Raw genomic sequence first — 23,577 nt, forward strand, 5'->3', positions numbered from 1 at the left:
CAAATACGGCCCTGAAAGTAGGCGTGACGTAAAACTAGCATCAACGTCATTGGTTCAGCAACCGACCAAATTAAGATGGTCGCTCAGTCTGAAATATACGTTCCGTTTTACGCGTTTTGAGCAAGCAGTTTTCTCAGAATTTCAAATTTAAACCATCACATGAGCTAATTCAACTAAATATTTTAATGGAATAGTTATAATTATTAATAATTTATTTCTTTTTTGCATTTTCATAAATTATAGGAATATTTTTTTATAAACTTTTATCGAAAATGTCAAACATTGTAAATTATTCAGGTTATATGCTGTTTATACGTGCAAATGTGAGTGTACAAATGTCATTCATTCATACAAACGTCAGAAAGGGCTGGGGCGACTCGGGTGAATTTACTACACTGAACAAAATCATCCGTTTTTGACGGGAAAGTGTAATAATTAAACTTAATAATGTAATAAACAGTATTGTTAGTGAAGGCGTGTTCGCGCCAAATTACGATAAGGGCGTTGAAACTTACGTAGTGCTTATAGTAACCTCGTTTGTGTTAGAGGATTTGTTTTCACATAAAAACTCTTCAGGAACATGTTGAAGTTCAAAAAAATGGGTTCGGATAAAGTGCCATTGCTGCTTGTGACTGCCAACGTCGGATCTATTTTCGAAGATGTAAGTATTATCTATAAAATCATTTAATTCTGCCATACCATTTTCTCTAGTCAAGTGTGAAAAAATGTGTAATTATGTGGTTAATTCAATTAAAATCTCCTCCGCGATGCATTAATAAACGGAGTGTTCTATTTTTAAACTCTTTGACATCATCAATTTGTTGCTGGCTGATAATATTAAAACTCCAAAAAGGTTTTCAGGCACATTATACTTTTTTGATTTACCCACATAAGATTGGACTAAAGAGGTTTTAGCACTAAATAACAACTATGATTTTATTCACAAAAGTCACAAGCAATTCTCAGTTTAATATCTATTTTACTATTTCACTATTGTAATGTAATACTTAAATATTTAATAACCAATCTCATAAAACTGTTTACTTTGATACAATCACATAAAATTGAATCTAAAGTGAGTCACAACTGTATGCCAACAGATATGAAATGTACAAACATTTGTTTGCTGTTGTAATTTATTTGATAACATTTAGTTGCTCATGACAAGTTAAAAACAAAATATATCATGGACATTAAATTGTTTGAACGACATATTTAAACCAGATTTAACTGTAGGCCATTTATTTTTACAAGTACTGAAAGAAAATTCTTTGAATACAGACCACTTTATATCTGTGATGTGTTACACCTGTGAACCTAAATCAATATTTTATTATTGGTACCTACTGACTGTCCGTCTACAGTTTTATTTATATAAAATTTAGATTTCTCATATTATATAGGTGTTGATCGAATAAAAACACCTGCATAAAAAGTAGCCTATACTAGTTTTTTAACAAGTAAACTATGTAAAACTATAATATCAAATACAATTTTTTATTTGTAACTAGCTCCTTCTGTGCGGTTTCAACTGCTCTGCTTGCTACTATTAATCATAGCATGATATAGTCTATCTCGATAAATTGGCTATCCAACACAAAAATAATAATTAAATTGGGACTAGTAGTCCCAAAGACTATTGCGTTCAAACAAACAAAATCTTTAGCTTTATATATTAAATGTAGATTTAGGTAAATTTCAAATCACCTATCTACTTTGAGTATGATTATTAACCCATTGTATGTCAGAACGCACATTTAACTATGTGAGAGACAATATATTTTCTGTTGTGTCTCAGACAAGAGGTAAATTATTACATATATTACTATTCTATATCCATGTGAGAGGATTAATTTCCTCAGCCATGGCATGGTTATAGGTAGAGTGAAAATATGAAGTTTTATAATTAAACTGAAGAACTTAAATGAAAAAGATGGGCCACAGAAGCTCTACAAATAGACTAGTGGAAGAAAGGTAGGGAGGCTCTTGCCCTGCTGTAGGAAGACCAGGACTGAAAAAAAACATAAATAAACCGAAGGGCACTCAAAAACTTATTTTGCGGAACTAAAAAACATATTATTTTCTATCCCCTTTTCACATAAATATTTTAACACAAGATGTACTAAAATAGCATATGACACTATAAATATATTACCCAGTTTTACAAGTGGGTGGTCGGCCCACTATCTGACATTAAAGTATTGTCTCCGGAGGCCAATTCCATAAAGTCTTTTATAAATCATCATCATACCTATATTCTGTTACTGGCCAGTAGCTTGTTGCTGACACATTATTTTCTTTATTCTATTAACTACTAACTTCTGCCAGTAGCTTTGCCTGCCATCCTCTGGGATATATGTTTTTTTTATACCTCGATGATGCCAAGAAATCTCATGGCTGATGGTAAGTGGTTACTGTGGCCTATGGACGCTTACAACACTTGGGGCAACAAATACGCTTTGCTGAACCTTAAGAAACCTATTTAGTTATTTACTTCCTTCTTGAAGTACCCCATATTGTAGCCTACTGGGAAAACCTCGGCATTGCACAATCGGAGGGTCCGTGAGAGGAAATTCCTCTGAAACTGAACTGTATGTCTTGTAACGTGTAGGTCTAGTGAATCAGTTCTGTAAATGAATACAAAACTGCCTATAACTAATATAAAAAATAACTACATAGGTAGTTATAAAAACATAGCGCCTAGCTTTACTGACAGACAGACTGATGGACAATTCAATTTGACGTTTCAAAAGTACCTTATTTAGGATTAATTGAAATAAATGCTTTAACGTACATTGGTTGCCCTTATCACTAAACACTAAATAATACAATTAAGTAATTATGTATCATATTTCCTCACTTAAGTTCCTAACTAGTCGAGGTGCATCAAAATAAGTCTAGCTGTTCTCGAGTTACGATCGCATAATACTGTTTGTCTAACAAACCTAAACAATAGAGGAAAAATAGTATTTATAATCATTATGTAATATTATTTTCCTGCAGTTTGTATTCTCGTCATACGTCAGTATATACCTGCATATAGACAGTAAGAAAAAAAATCATTGTTTTTTTTTAATCGTGCTATGCTTGTTCATGTTCAAACTTGTCTAATCAATTTAGGCAGCCACAGAAACTAAAACAAGCTCTATTTTTATGTGTATAAAGTTTATTTTGACTTGTCTAGCAGGTTTTGCTTAAAATGTCGAAAGGTTAATTGTTAGATCAACGATTGGTAAAAGGTGTATGCCGAGGGGAATTTTTCGAGGGATTTTTCTTTCCTGTAATGAATGTCTACCTACATTGGTTGAGTGAACTTGACTGCTCGCAAATGCAACTGTCGGACTATTGTTATTGCAGCATGGAAACTGGAATCGTTTCCGTGTGTGACAATAGAGATAGTTACTATCCCTTATAGAGATATAAGTCCCATGTAATACGGAGCTATTAATATTAGACGTGACTCAGCCAGTCAAAAATGGGTGTTACATTTAAAACTAGTTATAATTGAACGAGCCAGTAACAAAATACAAGCATGCTTTGATACGAATAGGGCCATCGGAGTGATCACTCTGTCTCAAATAAAACAGGCATGAAAAAACGCCTACGTCATGTCCAGCCGTGTGATTGATCCCGTCTATCTCTAGGGCCAGCAATGCACTTATAACTTTTCTGATGTTTCGGATGTCCATAGATAACGCTGATCACTTAAGCTTTACTATTAGATAATGGGCCTCCTTGTTGCCCCTAGCTAAAAAATATCCGGAGCTACTGACTGCCTCCGGTGCTGCGGACTGTCTACCGGGGCTCCGGCTCAAAAAGCAGGAGTAGGAACGGGGTGTTTCTTAGTCAGTAAGAGTCTGACGCTCCCTCTCGCCTCGCCCAAGGCGGGAGAAGACATTGAATGATTTTTCCCCCTCAAAAAAAAATCCATAGAATGATTAAACGTCTTTTTTTTAAAAGAGACCAAAACCTTTTACTCTTCTAATGTATTGATCACTGCTACCTCTTTGCCTCATTGGCCTTAAATAATAACTGAGTATGATCCTTATGAATTATGAATGTCTGTACCCAAGTAAAATTTTTAGCAGCCCTCGGTCTGTTGAGTATCAAAAATATTCAAGTTCAATGGTTCAAAAGAGCTGACATTTTTAAGGATAACATTCATAAAACTATGTCTTACTGCCATTCTCAGAGACATTTAATGATTACTTAAACTATTCCTTAGTAACGATTTTGTTCCGAAAACGATTGCTAAGGACTGGGTTAAGTAACCGTAAAATGACTCTGAGTACGGCGGTTAATGGTCTGCCATTAAAATTCAAGGATCGAAAACAATAAACCTAACATAGAGAGGAACAATATCCTCAAATGATAACTATCAAATATGACCTTACGCAAATAAACGCATATTTCTATAATTTAATGGCTACTTTATCATGACATTAATCACTTGGATGGAAGAGGAAATAGTTATTCTTTCTTTCATAAAAGGAAAATGAATTCATAAGACAAATTGGCTAATGACCTGGGCTACTGTTTTTTGACTACAACATAAAGTCCTTTGACTATAAAGTCAAAGGACTTAAAGCATAAGCTTTATGCCAAAGCATTTATTTCAACCAATTCTAAATTAGGCACTTTTGAAACGTCAAATTTAATTGTTCGTTAGTCTGTCTGTACGTGAAGATAGGTACTCAAACATAACTTCACGCCTGTCTTCCATGGGAGTAGGTAGTCAGAGACAGTAGACCGCCAATTGCTACGAATACCATTCGCTTCATCAACAGTCATCAGTCTTTTCATACATGCTCGTCGGTTAAGGGTACATTTAATTTGGCCCTTCTATAACAGTGATTAAAAAAAAACTTTACGCTACATTAGGGCCATCTGGTGAGCAAAAAATAAAAGGTAACTCTCATCGCAACCACTTTTCGCATTTATTTTTGTATCTGTGTAGGCACTGGCTGTTTGAAAGTTCTGAAAGTATTCCAATCTCATAAAAAAAAGTTTCAATATTCAATTCACCGTTCCACGTTCGAATTTTAAATGAGATTGTTAGGTACTTTGTGATGGAAAGTTGAACTTTAATGCCTCTCTGAAATAAATGTTTCACGTTCGTAACTTTCGCTTCAGAAAATGTCGTTTTCCTGTTCAAGTGGATAAAAAGAATATTTTGACTTCGTACAGTAGACAGATGTTGCGCGTAGGCTGTTGCGAACTCGTAAAAGTACTTTGTTATGTACGAAAGTCTCTCGGCGATTCTAATTTTAAGGACGAAAGTAACACAAATGGCAGTTATGGCTTCACTTAAAATATTTACTTTTGTTTTGACACGAAGAGATTATGAGAAACCTTATGTTATCAGAGTAAGTTCATTATGAAACAGAGGATTCTCACAAAATCCTATATAATTTTATAAAACTATATAGGATTTTGTTTATATAATATGCAAGAGTATAATTTTATAAAATTATATAGAATTTTGTGAGAATCCTGCAGTGCCGAAGTATGGCTCTCCCACACTATATTGTGGAAGATCACTCCGGTCGAGCCGCACTGCTGGGCCGGCTCGACCGGAGTGATATACCACGGCCTCACACAAAACTGTCGTGAAACAACGTTTGCGTTATGTACGAGAGGTTACCGGAGGCCCAATAACCCCCGATTCCCCAACAACCCTTAAATTCCAAACCCCCAAAGGGCCGGTAACGCACTTGTAACGCCTCTGGTGTTTCGTGTGTCCATGTGCGGCGGCGATTGCTTACCATCAAGTAATCCATGTGCTCGTTTACCAGCATTTATCACAAAAATAAATAAACCAAAAACAGACATGAACCTCCAAAACCCAAAACCTGTATAATAAAATCTTCCGCAGAGAAATTGAGAGCAGAAAATTGCAAACTCAAGCAAACCGAAGCTCATTCAAGCGGCGCAATGTCATGAACCAATCAGCCAATTCAAGCGAGCTGGATTACCGACTTTAGCTCCTAACACCTTCGAGCTAAACTAATCCCTGCTACACATTATAACAGGGGTTAGTATCGGATCAAAGTTAATGATTCGTCCCATTAGATAACATACGTTAAGTGCTTAATTGAATAGCTGCGTCAAATGTTAACAATAGGGCTGCTTTTCCACCAAAAATGTGTTATCCTACGTTGTTACGAACGCGTTTGGCTTCCATCAATCATATTCATTGGTAGATACACATAGCTTAGCATTGGTGTAAGCGGACTCAGCTAAGCTGTTTTTTTTTATGGAAAGATGCGTGCTATGGATGGCTTCCCTACTATCGGTACATCGCATACTCGAGCTGCGCATCTTACTTGCACAGCTACGTAGCTTAGTATCAGTATCTTTTGCGGTACCCAAAAGGTCCCAAAATAGGGATATATATAACTGTATTAAAATTGTCCACACTGTACACTATGGATACATTTAAGTGATTTGATTTATATTAGACAAACAAACTGACTATGGCATATTGGTTTTGGGAATTCAGACCCTCATTCATTTTCCAAGAGATCCTGTGGTTAGTTACATGGAAAAAAAAAAACAAAGAAAGTATAGTTGCCTGCCAAATACACATATAAGGAAAAAAACAACACAATTAAATACTAAAATCGACAGACAACATTAATGTAACAATACCAGAAAAATGGAACCTGTTTGCTAGCTACAAATAATATGAGTCTAAACAAAAAAAAAACTAGAATGAACAAATATTCGTAGGTAAATATGATTCTCTAGTATGTTCCAATGTCCTGCATTCTAGTTTGACCAACAACAAATTATTATTGCTAACAGAAAATGTCGAATAAAATTTATGCGATGGCTAAACAACAAAAAAATGTCTATGTTCTTACTTCTTAATTAATATTAATTGTGCTGCGAAAATGCGAAAGCAAATTTTTATCATTTGTCACGCTTTCGTGCCTAAATTACTAAACCGAATTTAATATGAGTTCCATTTGCTAAGTATTTTTATAATATGCAAGAGTATTTTTTTGGTCATGTTGAAACTTGATTGGGACTATATGAGCTAGATTTTGGTCACAATTTAACTTGAATGGGATAAAAGGGGTATAAGTTTTATATTGATTAATTAAGCAAACATAAAAAGCCGGTAACGCACCTGTGACTTCTCTAGTGTTGCGGGTGTCCATGGGCGGCGCTGATCGTTTACCATCAGGTGACGCGTCTGCTTGTTTGCCATTTCTTTCGACATTTCTTTTCAGAGCAGTCCGATAGGAAATGCCGGCCTCATCTAGTTATTTAAGAGATTGACGTGTAAAAGAGTTACATTGTAACTTATTTGCAAAAATAAATATAATTTATCATTAGTCCATTAATCGGGTATTTCCACACCCGCGGCAAGAGTAGAGGCAGACGAATGTATTCTACGCCACCGTCACCACAAATCTAACAAGCAAAACCGCAGGAAAACCTCAGTATATTGATATATGTAATTTGAAATGTAATAAAAGCATGTGGGTGTCAGGATTGTAATATATTAAACAATGTATTGATTAGATAAGCTCTATTTAATTCGACTACTGCGCCGTGCCTAAAAATAGACGCTGTGGTGTCGGGATCCGATAGTGTATTTATTTTGGCACGATATTATTCCGTGGCTTGCAAAAAATATGTTTTTCTATTTATTTTTAGATGGAGACAAGCCCTGAAATATTGTAAAAGTTTCGTGTAATAATAAGTTTTTGAAGCTTGTTATGTTTCGACATGCAATTAAGGAAGTTTGCTACCTTGTGAAGTACTGCTCCATATTTCTTCATTGGAGTCTGTGTGGAGCGTCATACACAACATAACTACTAGTACTAGCAACTCATCAAAGAAACAAAATAAGAAATACTTGATATCTTTATTAGTTACTCACTCATCTTTAGTGCATTACTTACATGTTGATATCACAATTGTTAATTGTTGTTTATTGATTAACACGGTATACACCAATTACATGGTAAAATTACAAAAAATGCGATAATGAGCATTGATATTATTTCGATTTTGGTTATGAAGACCAATGAACAAATAGGCTCCAATCAACTAAAGGTTTTAACAATTTGAAAGACCATAAGAATGGATTTCTTTAGTATAACTATTTTCGTTACCTAAAAACTTCAACTCCTCAACTGTTGATCAATTTAAAAGACCAGTTAAGTATTTATTTTCTAAGCATATCTCCGTTACCTAAAAACTGCAAAACTAGCAGAAAACCAAAGTCAAAGCATTTATTTTAATTTATCCTTAATTTAGGAACTTTTTAAACGTCAAATTGAATTGTCCGTCAGTGAAACTCGTTCCAAAGTGTAGCTTCGAATGGAAACAGCCAACGAAAGAACACTTCAAATTCCTCACCATTTAAGATGCCGCTACATTAGGACTTCGTGCGTTAAATACGCTCACTTGCTTAGCATATTCAGTATGCCAGTCATTGTCTTATAGCAATATATTGTTAATGTATTCAATCCCCATTGAGCCACGCTACAGCTAAGTAATGCATTTAGGTTAATATGTCCAAGTAAAATTATGTATAGTCCTCGTTGATAGCAGACTAGGGACCCTTTTTGGGTCAAATTGCGGTTACAAAGGTCAACTAAGTGGTTAGGACCAATATAAGTTATTAGGTACTTTAGTTATTATATGTAGTTTTAGAGCACGTGTAGGCTTACTTACTTACGGCACTTTGGTTGAATTAGTTGTAAAAGATTGACTCGTTGGTCGAGTGGTTGCAAGTGCGACTGCCGGGCAAAGTATTACTGGGCTTTTTTCGAAAATTTCTTAGTAGTAGCACAGAGTCTGGAATTGTGTCCGGTATATGGCAATAGACTCACCCCCTATTACATAAGACTTATAACACAAATGGTAAAAAAAAACATACCGCCCCAATTAAGAACCTCCTTCTTTTTGGGAAGTTGGTTGTACTTTTTACAGCGGCATTACGTGCCATAATGTGCACCTCTGCCTACCCCTTTGGGGATAAAAATCGTGACGATACAACATAGTTATAAAAGCTGGTTGAAAAGATTCAAAATTAAAGTACCTATTTGTATTTGTAGAGGATTCTTAAAAATAGACTTAATTTCTGTAGAATTAAACTCGCTAATTGTTTACGGCAGCCAATCAAAGCAAAAGAGGTCCAACGAAGGACCAATTACTTGGAATAATTATGTACTACAGAATTTAATTAAGTCAGACCTTCTGCCAAAGTGAAATTTTGACACTCATTATTATCAACAGCCCACTGATTTTGGGCGACTTTACGTTATAGGTATAATGAAAGGTTAAGTCTTTGACTGCTTATAGAAAACTGCTGAAGGCAAATCCTCCGCTAATGTGTTAAGGTTGATAAACGCTGCAGCCAAGTCACTCTCAATGTATCTTACAACAGTCACGGGAAGAGTAAGAATCACTTGCTCAACTTGAATGTACAATGAGCCATGCTTCGGCACGAATAGGCCGACTCGACCGGAGTGATACCACGGCCTCAAAGAAAACTGACGTGAAACAACGCTTGCGTTGTATTTCGTTGTGTGAGAAATACAACACAAGCCTTGTTTACTAGAGATCAAATAACCACCTCCCCAATCTTCGCAATCCCCGATTCCCCAACAACCCTCAAATTCCTAAATAAACCCCGAAAAGGCAACGCACTTGTAACGCCTGGTGTTTCGTGTGTCCATGGTCAGCGGCGATTGTTTACATCAGGTGATCCGTAAATCCATAAAGAAAAACAACCAAGATCCCTAGGAGTGATTCAATAATAGGTACACAGTAGGTATTTCATTAACAGTAATGTAAATGGCCACAATAGGGACACCCTTACATCTACCTACGTTGCGATAGAGCCTGAAACAAAAGCGGCCATATTACCTATTGATCCGTTCCGCTCCGTTAGGGAACTGTCAGTCTTATTGCTAACAATGGATTCCTGTATGACATAACAATAAGTATTATGTACCTACTATGTGTATGTTGAGTGAAGTGTGGGCTTATGTGTAATGCTAGGGAGCGAAGCTATTATTGTCTGAAAGAGCAGGCAAAGGGTAAAGGTTGCCTACACTTAGGAGCAAAAAACAGAGCCAATATTTTCTGAAAGAAGTATTTTCTCAATTAGTAATGTATATCGAACGAAAGGCAATTTAAGGTCATCGCACGCAACGGATTTTGGCTTGTCTTGTATAGAAACTTATACAACTGCGTCCACTGATCCGCATCGTACGGAACGCATCATCGGCAATGCCTACATGCGATGCGTACAAAGCGGGCCTGTGGACGCTTACCTTTAAAATGAGAGAAATTTGTTGTAAAACAAACATTACCTTTTAAAGTTATAGACGGTTGTTTAAAATGAAAACAACGCTAACGGCTCCGTTTCATTGCTCCCAAGTGTAGCTTTTTATCCATTTTGTGCAGTTAGCTCAAGTATGTAAAGGCCGGTAGCCCAGTATCGTATCTATAACTAATCTGGTGTTGCGATTGTCCGTGGGCGGTAATCGCTTACCATCGGGTGATTTATGGGCTCGTCTGCTGCCTATCCTAACAAACAGAATATCGACAGTTCCAGATTTATGTAAGTGGAATTCTAAGAATTTGTAAAGGGAACATCCAGTTTTCACCAGCTTCAAGCTATTAATAAGTCCCTCGAAAAGCCCTGTGCGCAAACACAATTTCAAACTTTAAAATCATAACCTAATCATAAAGTGTGGGAGAGCCATGCTTCGGCACGAATGGGCCGGCTCAACCGTAGTGGTACCACAACCTCACAGAAAACCGACGTGAAACAATGCTTGCTTTGTGTTTCGTTGTATGAGGGATACTTGAGACCTAATTACCCCCTTTCCAATCCCTATTCTCCAACTACTCTTAAATTCGTAACTCCCAAAACACCGGCAACGTACTAACGACTCTAGTGTTTAGAGTGTCCATGGGCGGCAGCGATTGCTTACCGTCAGATGATCCGTCTACTCGTTTACCAGCCAAACCATAAAAAAACTATTATTCAGAATCTTCAAAACCAAAAAACACCTAATAATATTGAACTCTATCTACCTGAGAATTGAAACCGATCACCATTTACGTCAATACAAGCCTCCATGATATAGGGGGCGTATTATCACGCATTAGAATCGGTTCACAGTGAACGTCGAAATAATACAGATTAACTACTTTGTATTCGTTCGCGGTGCGATCAATTCGTCGAGTGGCATGTTACGAATTTGTAAATAATTTCCATTTCACGTCCGGACGGAGTCGGGGGTTTATTTATAATACTTCATATAACCTGAGGAGAATGGATAAAGAAAATTTATTGTGCCGACCACAAGCAGCTTTGGATAAGGGCAGGAAGAAACAGAAGACTTCTAACGTTGTGTCTCGACGGCAATAGTCTATTAATAGGCTAGTTTCCTACTAGTCAAATTCAATACTTTTTTCGAAAAAATGTTAATTATTATGTTATCGGCTTACTTACGTAAATGTTTGACGAGGAACTCGACTAGTTTCAAGCCATGCTTGAAGCTCATATTTAAGAGCAGCATTCCGCGACACACGAGTAAGCCGATAACATAATAATTAATTTAGTATGTCTCACGAAAGTTATAATAAAATTATCGAAAAAATGTATTCAAAACGATGTTTTCTGTGAATTTCGTCCGAAATTATGCGATATGACGTCATCAGATTTTTACGACAAATAGCAAACTTACATTTTCTAGAAAAGATCATCAAATCTGTGAATGCAAATGTGATTATATTTTAATTTTATCTTTGACTGAAGAAATTCCTCAAACTATATAAGGTGTCATCAACTCTTCACCACTTATTGTTATTAATTTTGTAATAAAAAATAAGAATGAGACCATAAGTATTCAATTTAAATACAAATCTAGACTCCGCCGTACTGTAAGCGTGAATTTCAAGAGACCTAAAACAATATTCAACCTAATAATCAAATGAGACACCCATAATACAACTTAATTTTACTCCATTCAATAGTCAAAGCCCAAGCCGGTGTTCAACAGTCTCTCTCCCAACCACTAGATCTCCAAAGCAATTCCAAATCTCATCTAAAAAAAGGGTATGTCGGATAAATTGATAGACGAGCCGTAGATTCGTTTTCAAGATGAAACCTTTTTTGACAAGCTCAAGGTCGTAACGAAATGAGATTTCGGATGAAGTAGTGACGAAAATTGGATGGATGTCCTTAGGATTCCCGTAATCATACTCGTCAAGATGGATTACCGAATAATCTGAATGTCTCTCAAGAACTTTGATTGATGTATGAAATCAAACAATGAAAGAAATCTCTTGTTGGATTTTCATCTAATTTCTTTGTAGTTTAGAGACTTAGGGTGATTTTCCACCTGAGATGTGCTATGTAACTATGCTACGAATATGTAATAGCTTAGCTGTAAAACTATGTGGCCGTTTCCACGGATACTAAGTTGTGCGAGTAAAATGTGCTATGAAGATAGCCGTTGCACAGTAGCTGCTGTAGGTAGGTACTCAGCTCTGCATATAGCTACACCACTCAAATGAAGCTTTTATAACTAATATCAACTAATACCTTTTAAAAAACTTAGGTGGTTAATATCTACTGAATTCTCTTTTCCATATAGTCATTTATTATTGACTAGACTTTTACAAGAAGTCCCATTTTAAGACTCCTGCTCAAGTAAAGCTGTGCCTGGATACATCCTGTTTATATCTTTGTTCTTTAATTATAAATCTGACCTTTGACTCCCAAACATTCGCGTGATGGATCAAATAACAGGTTTTGTTCAACTTGTTATTTGTTCAAATCTATTCAATATGCTAATATTGTTGGTATTAGTGCAAATACTGGTGAGACGGCAGATTAAAATAGATTTGCGACCACCCCTATTCTTTTCGCGGGTATCCTAAACTAAGGGACTGCACGTTTGACTACTAGGCAGCAACACACTATTATAATAAAACTTTTAACCCTAAGTTTTTTTTTTGTATTGTATACGCCGGAAAACGAATAGACGAGTAGATTAGACGGATCACCTGATGGTAAGCAGTCGTCGCCGCCAATGGACACCCGAAATCATCAGAGGTGTAACAAGTGCGTTGCCCATTGGGGGTTAGGAATTTTAGGATTGTTTATGAATCGGGGATTGGGAAGATTCTGGGAGGGGTAATTAATTGGGCGTCTGTTAACCTTACTTACACAACGCAAGTATTGTTTCACTTGACTCGAATTCCAAGCAGAACCAAATGTGGAGATTATGGCAAACCTGCTTATTTTAGACGGTAAAAAAAAAACCTAAGTCCTTTCCGGATAATTCTTATGCAAATCGATCTAATCTATAAGGTAAGCGTAATCTGGTAATATAGCTATCCACGATAAGCATTAAAAAACATGTTTGGCCCAATAAAAGCCTAAGTGAAATGGCGCTCTGAAGGCCTACCTTTCTTCCACATGAGCTGTAGGTGCAAAAATAGCTCGGACCGGTGTAAAAAGATTAGCCAGGCAGCAAGGTTGCACTGCCAAGGGTGCACTGAGACACTGGGTATCGGTAATCGATGTTATATGAAAATTGATAAATATTTTTAAAGTGTTGGGAGATTTTTATTCATTAACGAAGCTTTCTAGACATTGGCAAGGAATTTTTACATTAATTAAAATTATGATTTACTCACATAAACCACTCGGAATAGCTCTACTAGTTTCAAGTCGCATTGGGACTTTTATTTATGAGCAGTTCCCTTTAACATAATCCGTAGCACTTTACGGGCAGCACGGGACGTTACAAACCATGCCCCTCTCTGTTATCCAACATGCAGTCCCGTACTTACTACAAAAACATTTTAATGTGCCACTTTCTGAGCGCCTATCTACACCTTTTTACTTAAACAATCATTGAGCAGGGCCCATTTGTTTTGTCACAATGCACAATCACATTGTTATCTCTTTGTACTTGATTTATGTTAAATTCACAAAAGCAAAGCCGCTGGATGAAGCTAGTATGCTATCCCATTATCTATCCTACCTCTAATAGGTAATTAACTATGAAGTGCACGGCTAGGATAGAAGCTTAATTGCCGCATAGCTGGTTCAAGGAGCTCATAACCATATTACTGTTGCAATTATGTTACACTTGCTTAGGACAGTGTGTAGATGGGAGACTAATGTCTTGGAACTCCTTTGTGAATTTAGTAATTATTGCCTATTGTTTTAACTAGAAATCACAGTGATTTTTGGTTAAGTTAGTATGTCTCACGATAGTTATTTTTTTTTATGGTATAAGCCGGTAAACGAGTAGATGGATCACCTGATGGTAACCTATCGCCGAGTCCCATGGACCCGAAACACGAGACGTTACAAGGCGTTCTTGGGGAATTAAGGATTGGGAAAATGTGGAAGGAGGTCAAGGTCCTCCGGTAACCTCACTCACACAACGGAACACAATGCAAGCGTTATTTCACGTCGGTTTTCTGTGAGGCCGTGGTATCATTCCGGTCGAGCCGGCCCATTCGTGCCAAAGCATGGCTATGCCACACTTAAATATTAAAAAAAAAGACTTATACAGAATACGGAGTAAAAAGAACTGCGTTAGATTTTTGGCAATTGGCAATGAATTCGAATTTAACTGCTGGTATCGCTCGCGTTATCGGGATTAAAAACCTATGTGTTTATTCTAAACTGTAATCTATCTCTCTGGTAAATTAAATTTAGACCCGTCCGGTAGTTTTTGCGTTAAAGACTAACAAACATACGCATATTCACGCATCCTCAGAAACTTTCGTATTAATAAGTTTGGATTAACAAAATAATTTAAAAATCCTCTGGTGTTACGGGCGAATGGACACCGATGGGGACGATTACTTATACCATACAAAATTCATAATAGTTCTCTGTCCACATCTCCGAATCTACAAAAGCTACATAATTACATTATTAACGCCTTCAAAGAAGGAGTTCATAAGTCAATTGGGTTCAATATCATTAATGTGTCTAGTGACAGACAAAAACGATGATTTAATACTATTAATGTCCCTGAATAAGAAGATTGTGGTTATAAGATGTCTTTAATAGGTGTTAAGTCCTGGATACGGTACGTATCCTGTACCTGAACGAGTTTGCTTTACGTTTAAAGTAATCGAAACGACAGCACTTTCGACACTCTGATTAGCCGGCTTGAATAAATAAACCAATAAGGGTACTGTATGAAAATAAATCAAAATGGCACTTTAGATACACAAGCAGTCAAAAAAAGTAAACAAAATGTCTGTCTGTCGGTCTATAAGTCCATCACTCTTTCCAAAGTGTAGATTCCTATGGAAAGCGAATAATACAAGCATTGTCACTACTTATTCCTTTTATCTATGTACTTTTTTTTAACAGGCCATTCAGTTTATTTTAGTTATGTACTTGATTTTAACAGTATTTAATTTGGTAATATTACACAGCAGGGTGAGGCTTCTATAACCTTTCAATATCGGCGCAAATTTTTCTTTGGCTTTCCATTTAATAGCCTCACCTTCACGTAAAACTGAGGTAATTAAAGTAAAATGGAGGTAGCAAACACACCCTTGTTTACCCTTTCCGAAAATAACAGCCGTTTCATTAAGTATGCATATCTTTACCGACCGAAATCTGAAAAAAGAAAGCCCGTAGGAATTGTGGCTTCCATATTAAAACATGACCCTTTTTATGTAGATGTTGTACTTACATATACATAATTTAATGAAACACCGACTTTACACCTATTTATGAGTTTCATGGACGTAATAAGGGACAAGCTTGTTGCCAAGCAATTCTAGACTCTATGCCACTTATCATTAACAATATAATAGACTTTTAGTTTTAATTCCGCTTATAGATGTATTTTATGACATGTGGTGTGTAGCTAAATGTTCATGCAGCAGGGGTGCAACATAAAACACACACATAACATGTAATGTACCACTCGACATATGTTTCGTTCGTCCACGGAGCATCCTCAGGAGGTATTGACTCGGCGGCTCCCGCAGCTTGAAAAAAGAACTAACTCTTTAGATCATTGCAGGAGTAAAAAGTACTAGCCCAGTTATTCGCAATAGTTAAAACAGACGGATACACTGTTTATATTGCGAGCTTATAACTCGAACATCTACACCTATCTTTCACGTAAAGCAAAAAACAAAAAAAACAAACGCGCAGTAATTGTGGTTTTTAAAACAATACACAAAAACCAAACTGCGGTTATCAATGGTCATCCGACCGATTATATTACACACTATTTATATAACACAGTATCCTGCCTATACCATATCCTATTAGATAATTATGTGGTTAATCCACCATAAAAATACACATGCCGAATTTTATTTTAGCGTCTAAAAATATTTGCGTGGTTACGTAACGTAAATATATACAGGTACTGCTTGTGTTCGTTACTGGTCTGAGTTATTGATACTATATAGGTAGATGTGCATATAATTACGCCAGACACTTTCCGATGGAAGAGAGAATAAGCATATTGCAGGTATCGAGCACCAGTGTCGATTAGTCATATAGCATGAAGCAGAAAATTCTACCGGTTCTGCGTCTGTGTCCAAATCAAAGTCAAAGTCAAAAATAATCATGCACATTTTTTCAGAAATGCTTGAATAAACTATATACTTTGTTTCCTGATGGGTATAACCTGGATATCTTCAAACCCCGAGTGAATAGGTTGCTTATAGGCAGACGTGCTCCATCGTAGGCCGCGTCATCACTTACCATCAGGCGAGATAGCGGCGAAACGTTTCATCATGAAATGGAAAAAATGCAGATACAAATTTACAAAATATCGTGAAAATTACATCGTTCAAGGACTTAAGAAAAAGTATTTTTATAACCGCTAAACATCCTATATTTCAATAGACAATATAACTCAAGAGTGTCCTGTTCACATTTGCTACGGCATTTGCTACTACAGCGTCGGCTTTATCCGGCACCGCCAAGCACTATCTCAAACTTTGTACTATGACTAAGACTATTTTTAAAATAGTAAAGCTAAATTAACACATTGCCTTATCCGTAATTTTGATTTCTAGAAGTAGATGCTCAGTTTGATCTAACTACCACGTGTTGTACAGATAATCTATGCGTGCTTTTACATATTATTATTTGTAAATTGATTACAAGGTATATGCGTGTTATCGCATGGAATCAGTCATGCGGATTAATCGGATTTTGGTTAACCTCAGAACGGAAGGGTAATCTAACTAATAACACTTGCTGATGTGGTGATCCGTGATCGGATCCCATACTATTATGGCCAGTCAAAAAGTTGAATTAATTATTACATGTTATCGGCTTAGTCACATATTTGTTTAAAAGAGGAACGATGGAGTTTCTTGCTCGTTCTTCTCCATTCGAAACAACACTTTGGAACGAGCGCCTAGCTTCACTGACGGACGTACTGACGGACAATTCTATTTGACGTTTCAAAAGTGCCTAATTTAGGATTAATTGTAATAAATGCTTTGACTTTGACTTTAACTAATAACACTTGCTGATGTGGTGATCCGTGATCGGATCCCATACAATTAGCTATTTTGCCAACCAAGTTACAATAAAAAAAAATGTTATGAAGTCTATAGATAGTCTTATACCAAAATCGATGTGAAATGTTTGTAAATAAAGGTAAGGCAGCACCTGACCGCACTAAATCTATAACATAAAAATAAGTCGGGTTTTCCTTCCTGACGCTATAACTCCAGAACGCACGAACCGATTTCCACGGTTTTGCATTCGTTGGAGAGGTCTCGGGTTCTGAAAGGATTATAGCAAAGAAAATTCGGGAAACATTCAAGTGAAAACCAGGAAAACAGGGAATACCAAACGGAGTTCGCCGGGTTTGCTAGTATATCTACTTTTCTTCCACATATTTTCTACCACTCAAAACCACTACAAAATAACGTGAAAAAAAAGCGGTTTCGTATGTGTACGAGTGCCGAGTACCTGCACGCGGCGGATTGATGAAACATAGTACCTACCTTTATGGATTGTTTACAAGCATTCCACATCGATCTTGGCCTAAGTATAGTTGATGCTATTTCCTTACTCATTATACCATTCTCTAACAGTAACCTAAGTATGCGTTTGTTTTACGTTTAAAATAATCTTACACTCTGTAAATCTTAGTTTGAAATAAATTATAGTGTAGTCAATGAGAGAAGGCGCTGATTCCTGACATACAGGTTATTACCTAGTTTGAGTTTCAGAAGCTTCATATAATTTATGTAACCTCAAATTATGTCAATGAAGATAATTTATTTAATCGAAAGGAGAGCTCGTTCGGCGCTGGGATTGCCCGGCACGAATGAACCAACCAATCAGAGCGCCGAACACTCTCGTTTCCTTTACTTTAAATATAAAGCAAACTCGTACTAAGGGTACTGGTATTATAGGTATTATAGAAATGTGTACATCAGACTGACTCTTTCCATGGTTTTCTTTATCCCTTATCCATTCAAAGCTAAGGAGATCACTGTGTAGTGATAAGCCCATCCTTTGTAAACATTTAATTTTAAGATGCTTGTCTTGTTCCCTTTCGTTTTTTTAACCGAGTTTAAAAGAGAAGGTCCTTCTTTGTTGACGTAGGTACAAGCGTAATCTGCGTAATAATTTAAGGCTTTCTCCGATTAGTGATATACAACACAACGAACCTCTCAACACAAGAAATTTTTTTCTGTTTGAAGGTGCTTTTCCACCAGAGATGTGCTACGAAGATGCGTGCATATATAACTATGCTACGAAGATGTTATAGCTAAGCTGTGAATCTATTTGACGGTTTCCACTGACACTAAGCTATGTAGCTGTCAAGGAACATGGGCAACTCAAGTATGCGATGTATCGATAGTAGGGAGCCATCCATAGCGGGTCCATTTCCATCAGTGCTAAGTGTACCAATTAATATGATCGGTGGAAGCCAAACGCATCGATAACAACGTAGCATAGCACATCTCTGGTGGAAAACACCCTGAATCCTGAAAATATTTTAACCAGAAATATCTTCAACTTTATAATCATAACAAGGACAGGATTTAAATGAATGTTTTCTTCTTCCACAGCCCTCAGTGATGCTTCCGATATGGACCTCAGAGTTCCTGCAAGCGGTCTCTCGCATGGACCCGAAGTTCATAGCGCTGCACTTGCAAGAAGTGGGGGGGAAGGCCTATGAGAAATCCATGCAGTACGTGCAGGACTTCGTGCAGAGGCTCTGTGACTGTCCCGAGTTACGGCTCTTCGATAAAATCAGGATATACCTGGATGAAGACTTCAGTTCTCCTGAAAAGTTTACTGTGAGTATTAAAAACTTGTATTTTCTGTTTCGTAATGTGTGCTGATAGAAAAGAACTATCTATGGATGGCTAAGTTAAAGTATATGGAAAAAGCAGAAAACTATTTAGTAATAATAATGCACCAGGAATGTGGTTTACAAATGATAAATGATCTTTATTTTTGCAAGTTGGTCAGGTCAATCTTTGAAATAACTAGATGAGGCCGGCATTCAAAATAATTAGCCTTTTATCAACAAAATTAAGCGTTTTTATATATTTTGCTTCTTTTGGCAATTACCTTAGTGCCATAATAAACCAACTTGAGATATACGCAGCGTAAGACGTCCACCCACAAGGTGGATAGACGACCTGATTGCGGTCACAGAGAGCCACTGGATGCAAGTCGCTTCCAACCGGCCTATCTGGGGTAATTGAGGGAGGCCTACGTTCATCAGTGGACGTCTTATGGCTGATATGATGATGAGATATACATATATTCTGTATTGTTTTGTGTCTTCTCTCGTAACAGTGTGTATAAGAAGAATACCCGTTTGAGTATACCAGTTTTTTTTATGGCGGTAATCATCCAATGACTTCTCTCGCCTTGGGCGAGGCGAGAGGGAGGGTCAGACTCTTACTGACTAAAAATCACCCCGTTCCTACTCCTACTTTTCGAGCCGAAGCTCCGGTAAACCCGATAGCTAGTCCGCAGGTTCGGATACCAATTTGTATATTGGTTGAATTGGATGTCTTTGGTGCTCAATGTACAGGTGCCTAAAAAAGTGTTTTCTTTTTTTAATGAAGTATTCCAAATTTATAGAACCACTTTTTGTACGTCAGAGACGATTGAACTTTACCTGTTTACTGTTAACATTTCCGTTGAAATAAAAAACAAATACGTATGCGAAAACATTAAGATTATGTGTAATAATAAATCTACAGCCGGTCGTGGCTGAGTTAAAGGTTAAGCTATTTTTGATTCTAGATTTATTTCTAGATATAGTTTTATTTACAAATTCTCGGTTCACGGTCTGGGTATCATGTGTATATGAAATTGATATCGACTGCACGGTTGGCGTGGTGGCTGGGCAACTGGCTGCCGTGCCACGTGTAGCGGGTTTGATTCCCGCACGGAGCAACTCTGTGTGATCCACAAATTGTTGTTCCGTGTTGTATGTTTGTAAACGCACCCACGATACAGGAGAAAATCTTGGTCTGGAGTACAAAACAAAAAAATGAAGCTTCTGGTTTTCACATTGGTACTTGTCATTGGTAAGCATTACAAGCGAGCGTCTTAAACCTCCGAGCCACCACGACATGGTTTCTTGAATAAATAAATGAAACTAATATGACCATTATTTTCCAGGCTCTAGGCAACATGTACTTCGCACATTCCTCGCTCACGGACCTGAAGATCTGGGACTTCGAGCAGAAGGCCTACGTGGAGGCCACGGGCAAGGAGGTCCACGCTGGGAACATTGAGAAGGTCACCACTAAGGAAAAGGCCAAATTCCCACAGCATTTCTTCCCTGAGGTGAGAAAATGCTTTTATTTGGTTACCTTATTGTCTTCTCCATATTTTTATGTTGATTGTAAACTGTGTGGTAAAGTATTTTCCACCACCACCGCATCTCCTCTCGCGGGTGTGGTACGGACAGCAACACTTTGATAAACCTAAACCTTTTAAACTGCTACCTCCAAACCGTCTGCCAAACGTGGAGAACACGGGATACTCTACTAAAATAGGCCATTGACAGGGAGTTCACGCTCACACATTGGAGCCCAAATGATCTCGTACTGTCTGGTTTCAGAGGAATTTCCTCCCATGGACCCTCCTATTGAGGAATGAGCTCCCCACCGAGGTTTTCCCAGTAGGCTACAATTTGGGATACTTCAAGAAGGAAATAAATAGGTTTTTAAGGATCAACAAAGCGCATGTAATGCGCCAAATATTGCAAGCGCTCAAAGGCCACGGAAAACACTTACCATCAGATGGGCCGTGTGCATTCTTGCCATCGTAGTATAAATAATTCAATAGCAGATCCATAGCCCAGCAGTGGACTATCATGTGTACTTGCTACTACTTAGCCACTATACAACAATACTAACCTAATGATGAAACCTATAGAATGGATTCGAAGCCTACATGTGAGTCATAATAGCCTCCGTATAAGGACAGCGGTAGCTATAAATTATATGAAAATATTTGGGCGGTGAAAGTTCCTACGTGACGAATATTTCTTTTTGATATTTGTTTTGTGAACCAATTCAATAATTTATTTCCAACTGTTATAACTAACATTACAGGAAATATAACCTAATGCGTTAGGGAAGCCCTTTATTATTAAGTAATATGCTTAGGAGGCAGTAGGGGGCTAAAATCATGTGCTACTTTCATCTTTTAAGTATAGGAGAGCTATGCTTCGGCACGACTAGGCCGGCTCGATCGAAGTAATACCATGACCTCACAAAAAACTGACGTAAAACAACGCTTGCGTTGTGTTTCGTTGTGTGAGTGAGGTTACTGAATGCCCTATTACCTCCGCTTCCCAATCTTCTCACTCCTCGATTCCCCAACAACCCTAAACCCCCATAAGGCCGGCAACGCACTTGTAACGTCCCTGGTGTTTCCAGTGTCCATGGGCGGCGGCGATTACTCACCAACAGGTGATCCGTACATGTTTGCCGGCTTATGTCATAAACAATTTAACTATTTATTTCCAGTGCAAGTGGTCGCGCAAAGGCTTCCTGCGCACGCGCTGGTGGGTGCGCGGCACTGCCATCGAGTTCGTCAACATACATCTGTTCCACGACGCGTCCAATTTGCTCGCCATCGAACCCTTCCCTTCTGTAAGTTTTGATTTATTACGCTTGCTACAGTATATTATGTATACCGTATGGACAGACTAATTTTATGATTTAATTTAAGCCACATATTTGTTACTATCTTGACTGACGATTTACAATAAAAAATGAGCAAAATAGGCCCACAAGTTAAGCAAAAATGTGAATTATTCTCTATGAGCTAATTTGAACACTCTACAAATACAGCATTATAACAGCAACGCCGTGTGTCCGTAACATAGACAACCTACAACATTACAGCTCTGCTGTGGTCAAGATACATGGAGTTGTTCACACAGAATTGAATATTTGATTCTTTTAACAATTTACCTATTCTGTTTGAAAATTTCAATATTTTTAATTTTCTGTTTTCCTTTAAATATTTAGTTGTATTATGTTTCTGTGAACGAGTACTACTTGTAGTTTCTTTTAAATCATATATCGAATAGGAAATGCCGGCCTCATCGAGCTATTTGAAATATTGACGTGTATGGGTCCGTTTACACAGACCGGCTCGGAGAGCATCGGCGCGCATTTTTCTTTTCACACAGACCGGATGGTATACGCTTGCAGTCGGTCGCTTCGAGTCGCCAACTATGTCACATAAACCGGCTGGAAGCGGATGCGCTCGGAGCCGATCGTATGCGCGAGCAACAAAGAGCACACAATCGGACCCGATCGGCTGCTCGAACGCACAAATCGGATCGTATACGCTTGGAGTCGGAGTCGCCAACTATTTCACATGCACCGGCTGGACACGGATGCGCTCGGAGCCGATCGGCTGCGCGAGCGAGAAAGAGCACGCGATAGGAGCCGATCAGCTCCTTTTATTATTTCACACCAAGCGCCGTCAAGCATTTTTAATAACAAAAACAGTGCACATTAAAAAATAAACCTTAAAACACATATTTTAAATTGTGTTTTCAACGTCATAAAAATTTGCTCTCCTCTCCGAGCCGGTCTGTGTGAACGGACCCTATAAGTGTTATTTTATAACCTACTTGCAGAAATAAATATCATTTATTATTTATGTTATGAGTGATCTCCATACTGTATATAGTGGACTTAACCAACCTCGCGCTCGTTTAAATTTTTTAACTTTATTTCTTAATATCGATTGTACATAGTATCAATACCTAGTACAGGCTTACAATATGCCCCCCAGGTGTACTGCCGGTCCCGGCGGCGCGCCCTGCGACACAGTAGTATCAATACCTAGTATAGGCTTACAATATTATTATGGTATTGTCCAGGTGTACTGCCGGTCCCGGCGGCGCGCCCTGCGGCACAGTAGTATCAATACCTAGTATAGGCTTACAATATTATTATGGTATTGTCCAGGTGTACTGCCGGTCCCGGCGGCGCGCCCTGCGACACAGTAGTATCAATACCTAGTATAGGCTTACAATATTATTATGGTATTGTCCAGGTGTA

At 37.7% G+C, this 23,577-nt stretch overlaps 1 protein-coding gene across 2 annotated transcripts in view; it reads left to right on the forward strand.

Annotated features, from left to right (window-relative positions):
- Positions 1-341: 341 nt before the first annotated feature.
- Positions 342-23,577, forward strand: part of LOC118270251 (inositol polyphosphate-5-phosphatase A) — a 33,030-nt gene continuing 9,794 nt past the window's right edge. For both annotated transcript variants that reach the window (XM_050697837.1, XM_050697836.1), the window contains exons 1-4: positions 342-661; positions 19,090-19,320; positions 20,666-20,833; positions 22,024-22,149. In XM_050697837.1, coding sequence (XP_050553794.1) covers positions 581-661; positions 19,090-19,320; positions 20,666-20,833; positions 22,024-22,149 — 606 coding nt within the window. In that variant the 5' untranslated portion in view covers positions 342-580. The remainder of the gene's footprint in view (positions 662-19,089; positions 19,321-20,665; positions 20,834-22,023; positions 22,150-23,577) is intronic.

This window comes from Spodoptera frugiperda, chromosome 13 (genome assembly GCF_023101765.2).
Source record: "Spodoptera frugiperda isolate SF20-4 chromosome 13, AGI-APGP_CSIRO_Sfru_2.0, whole genome shotgun sequence".
Lineage (NCBI taxonomy): Eukaryota > Metazoa > Arthropoda > Insecta > Lepidoptera > Noctuidae > Spodoptera > Spodoptera frugiperda.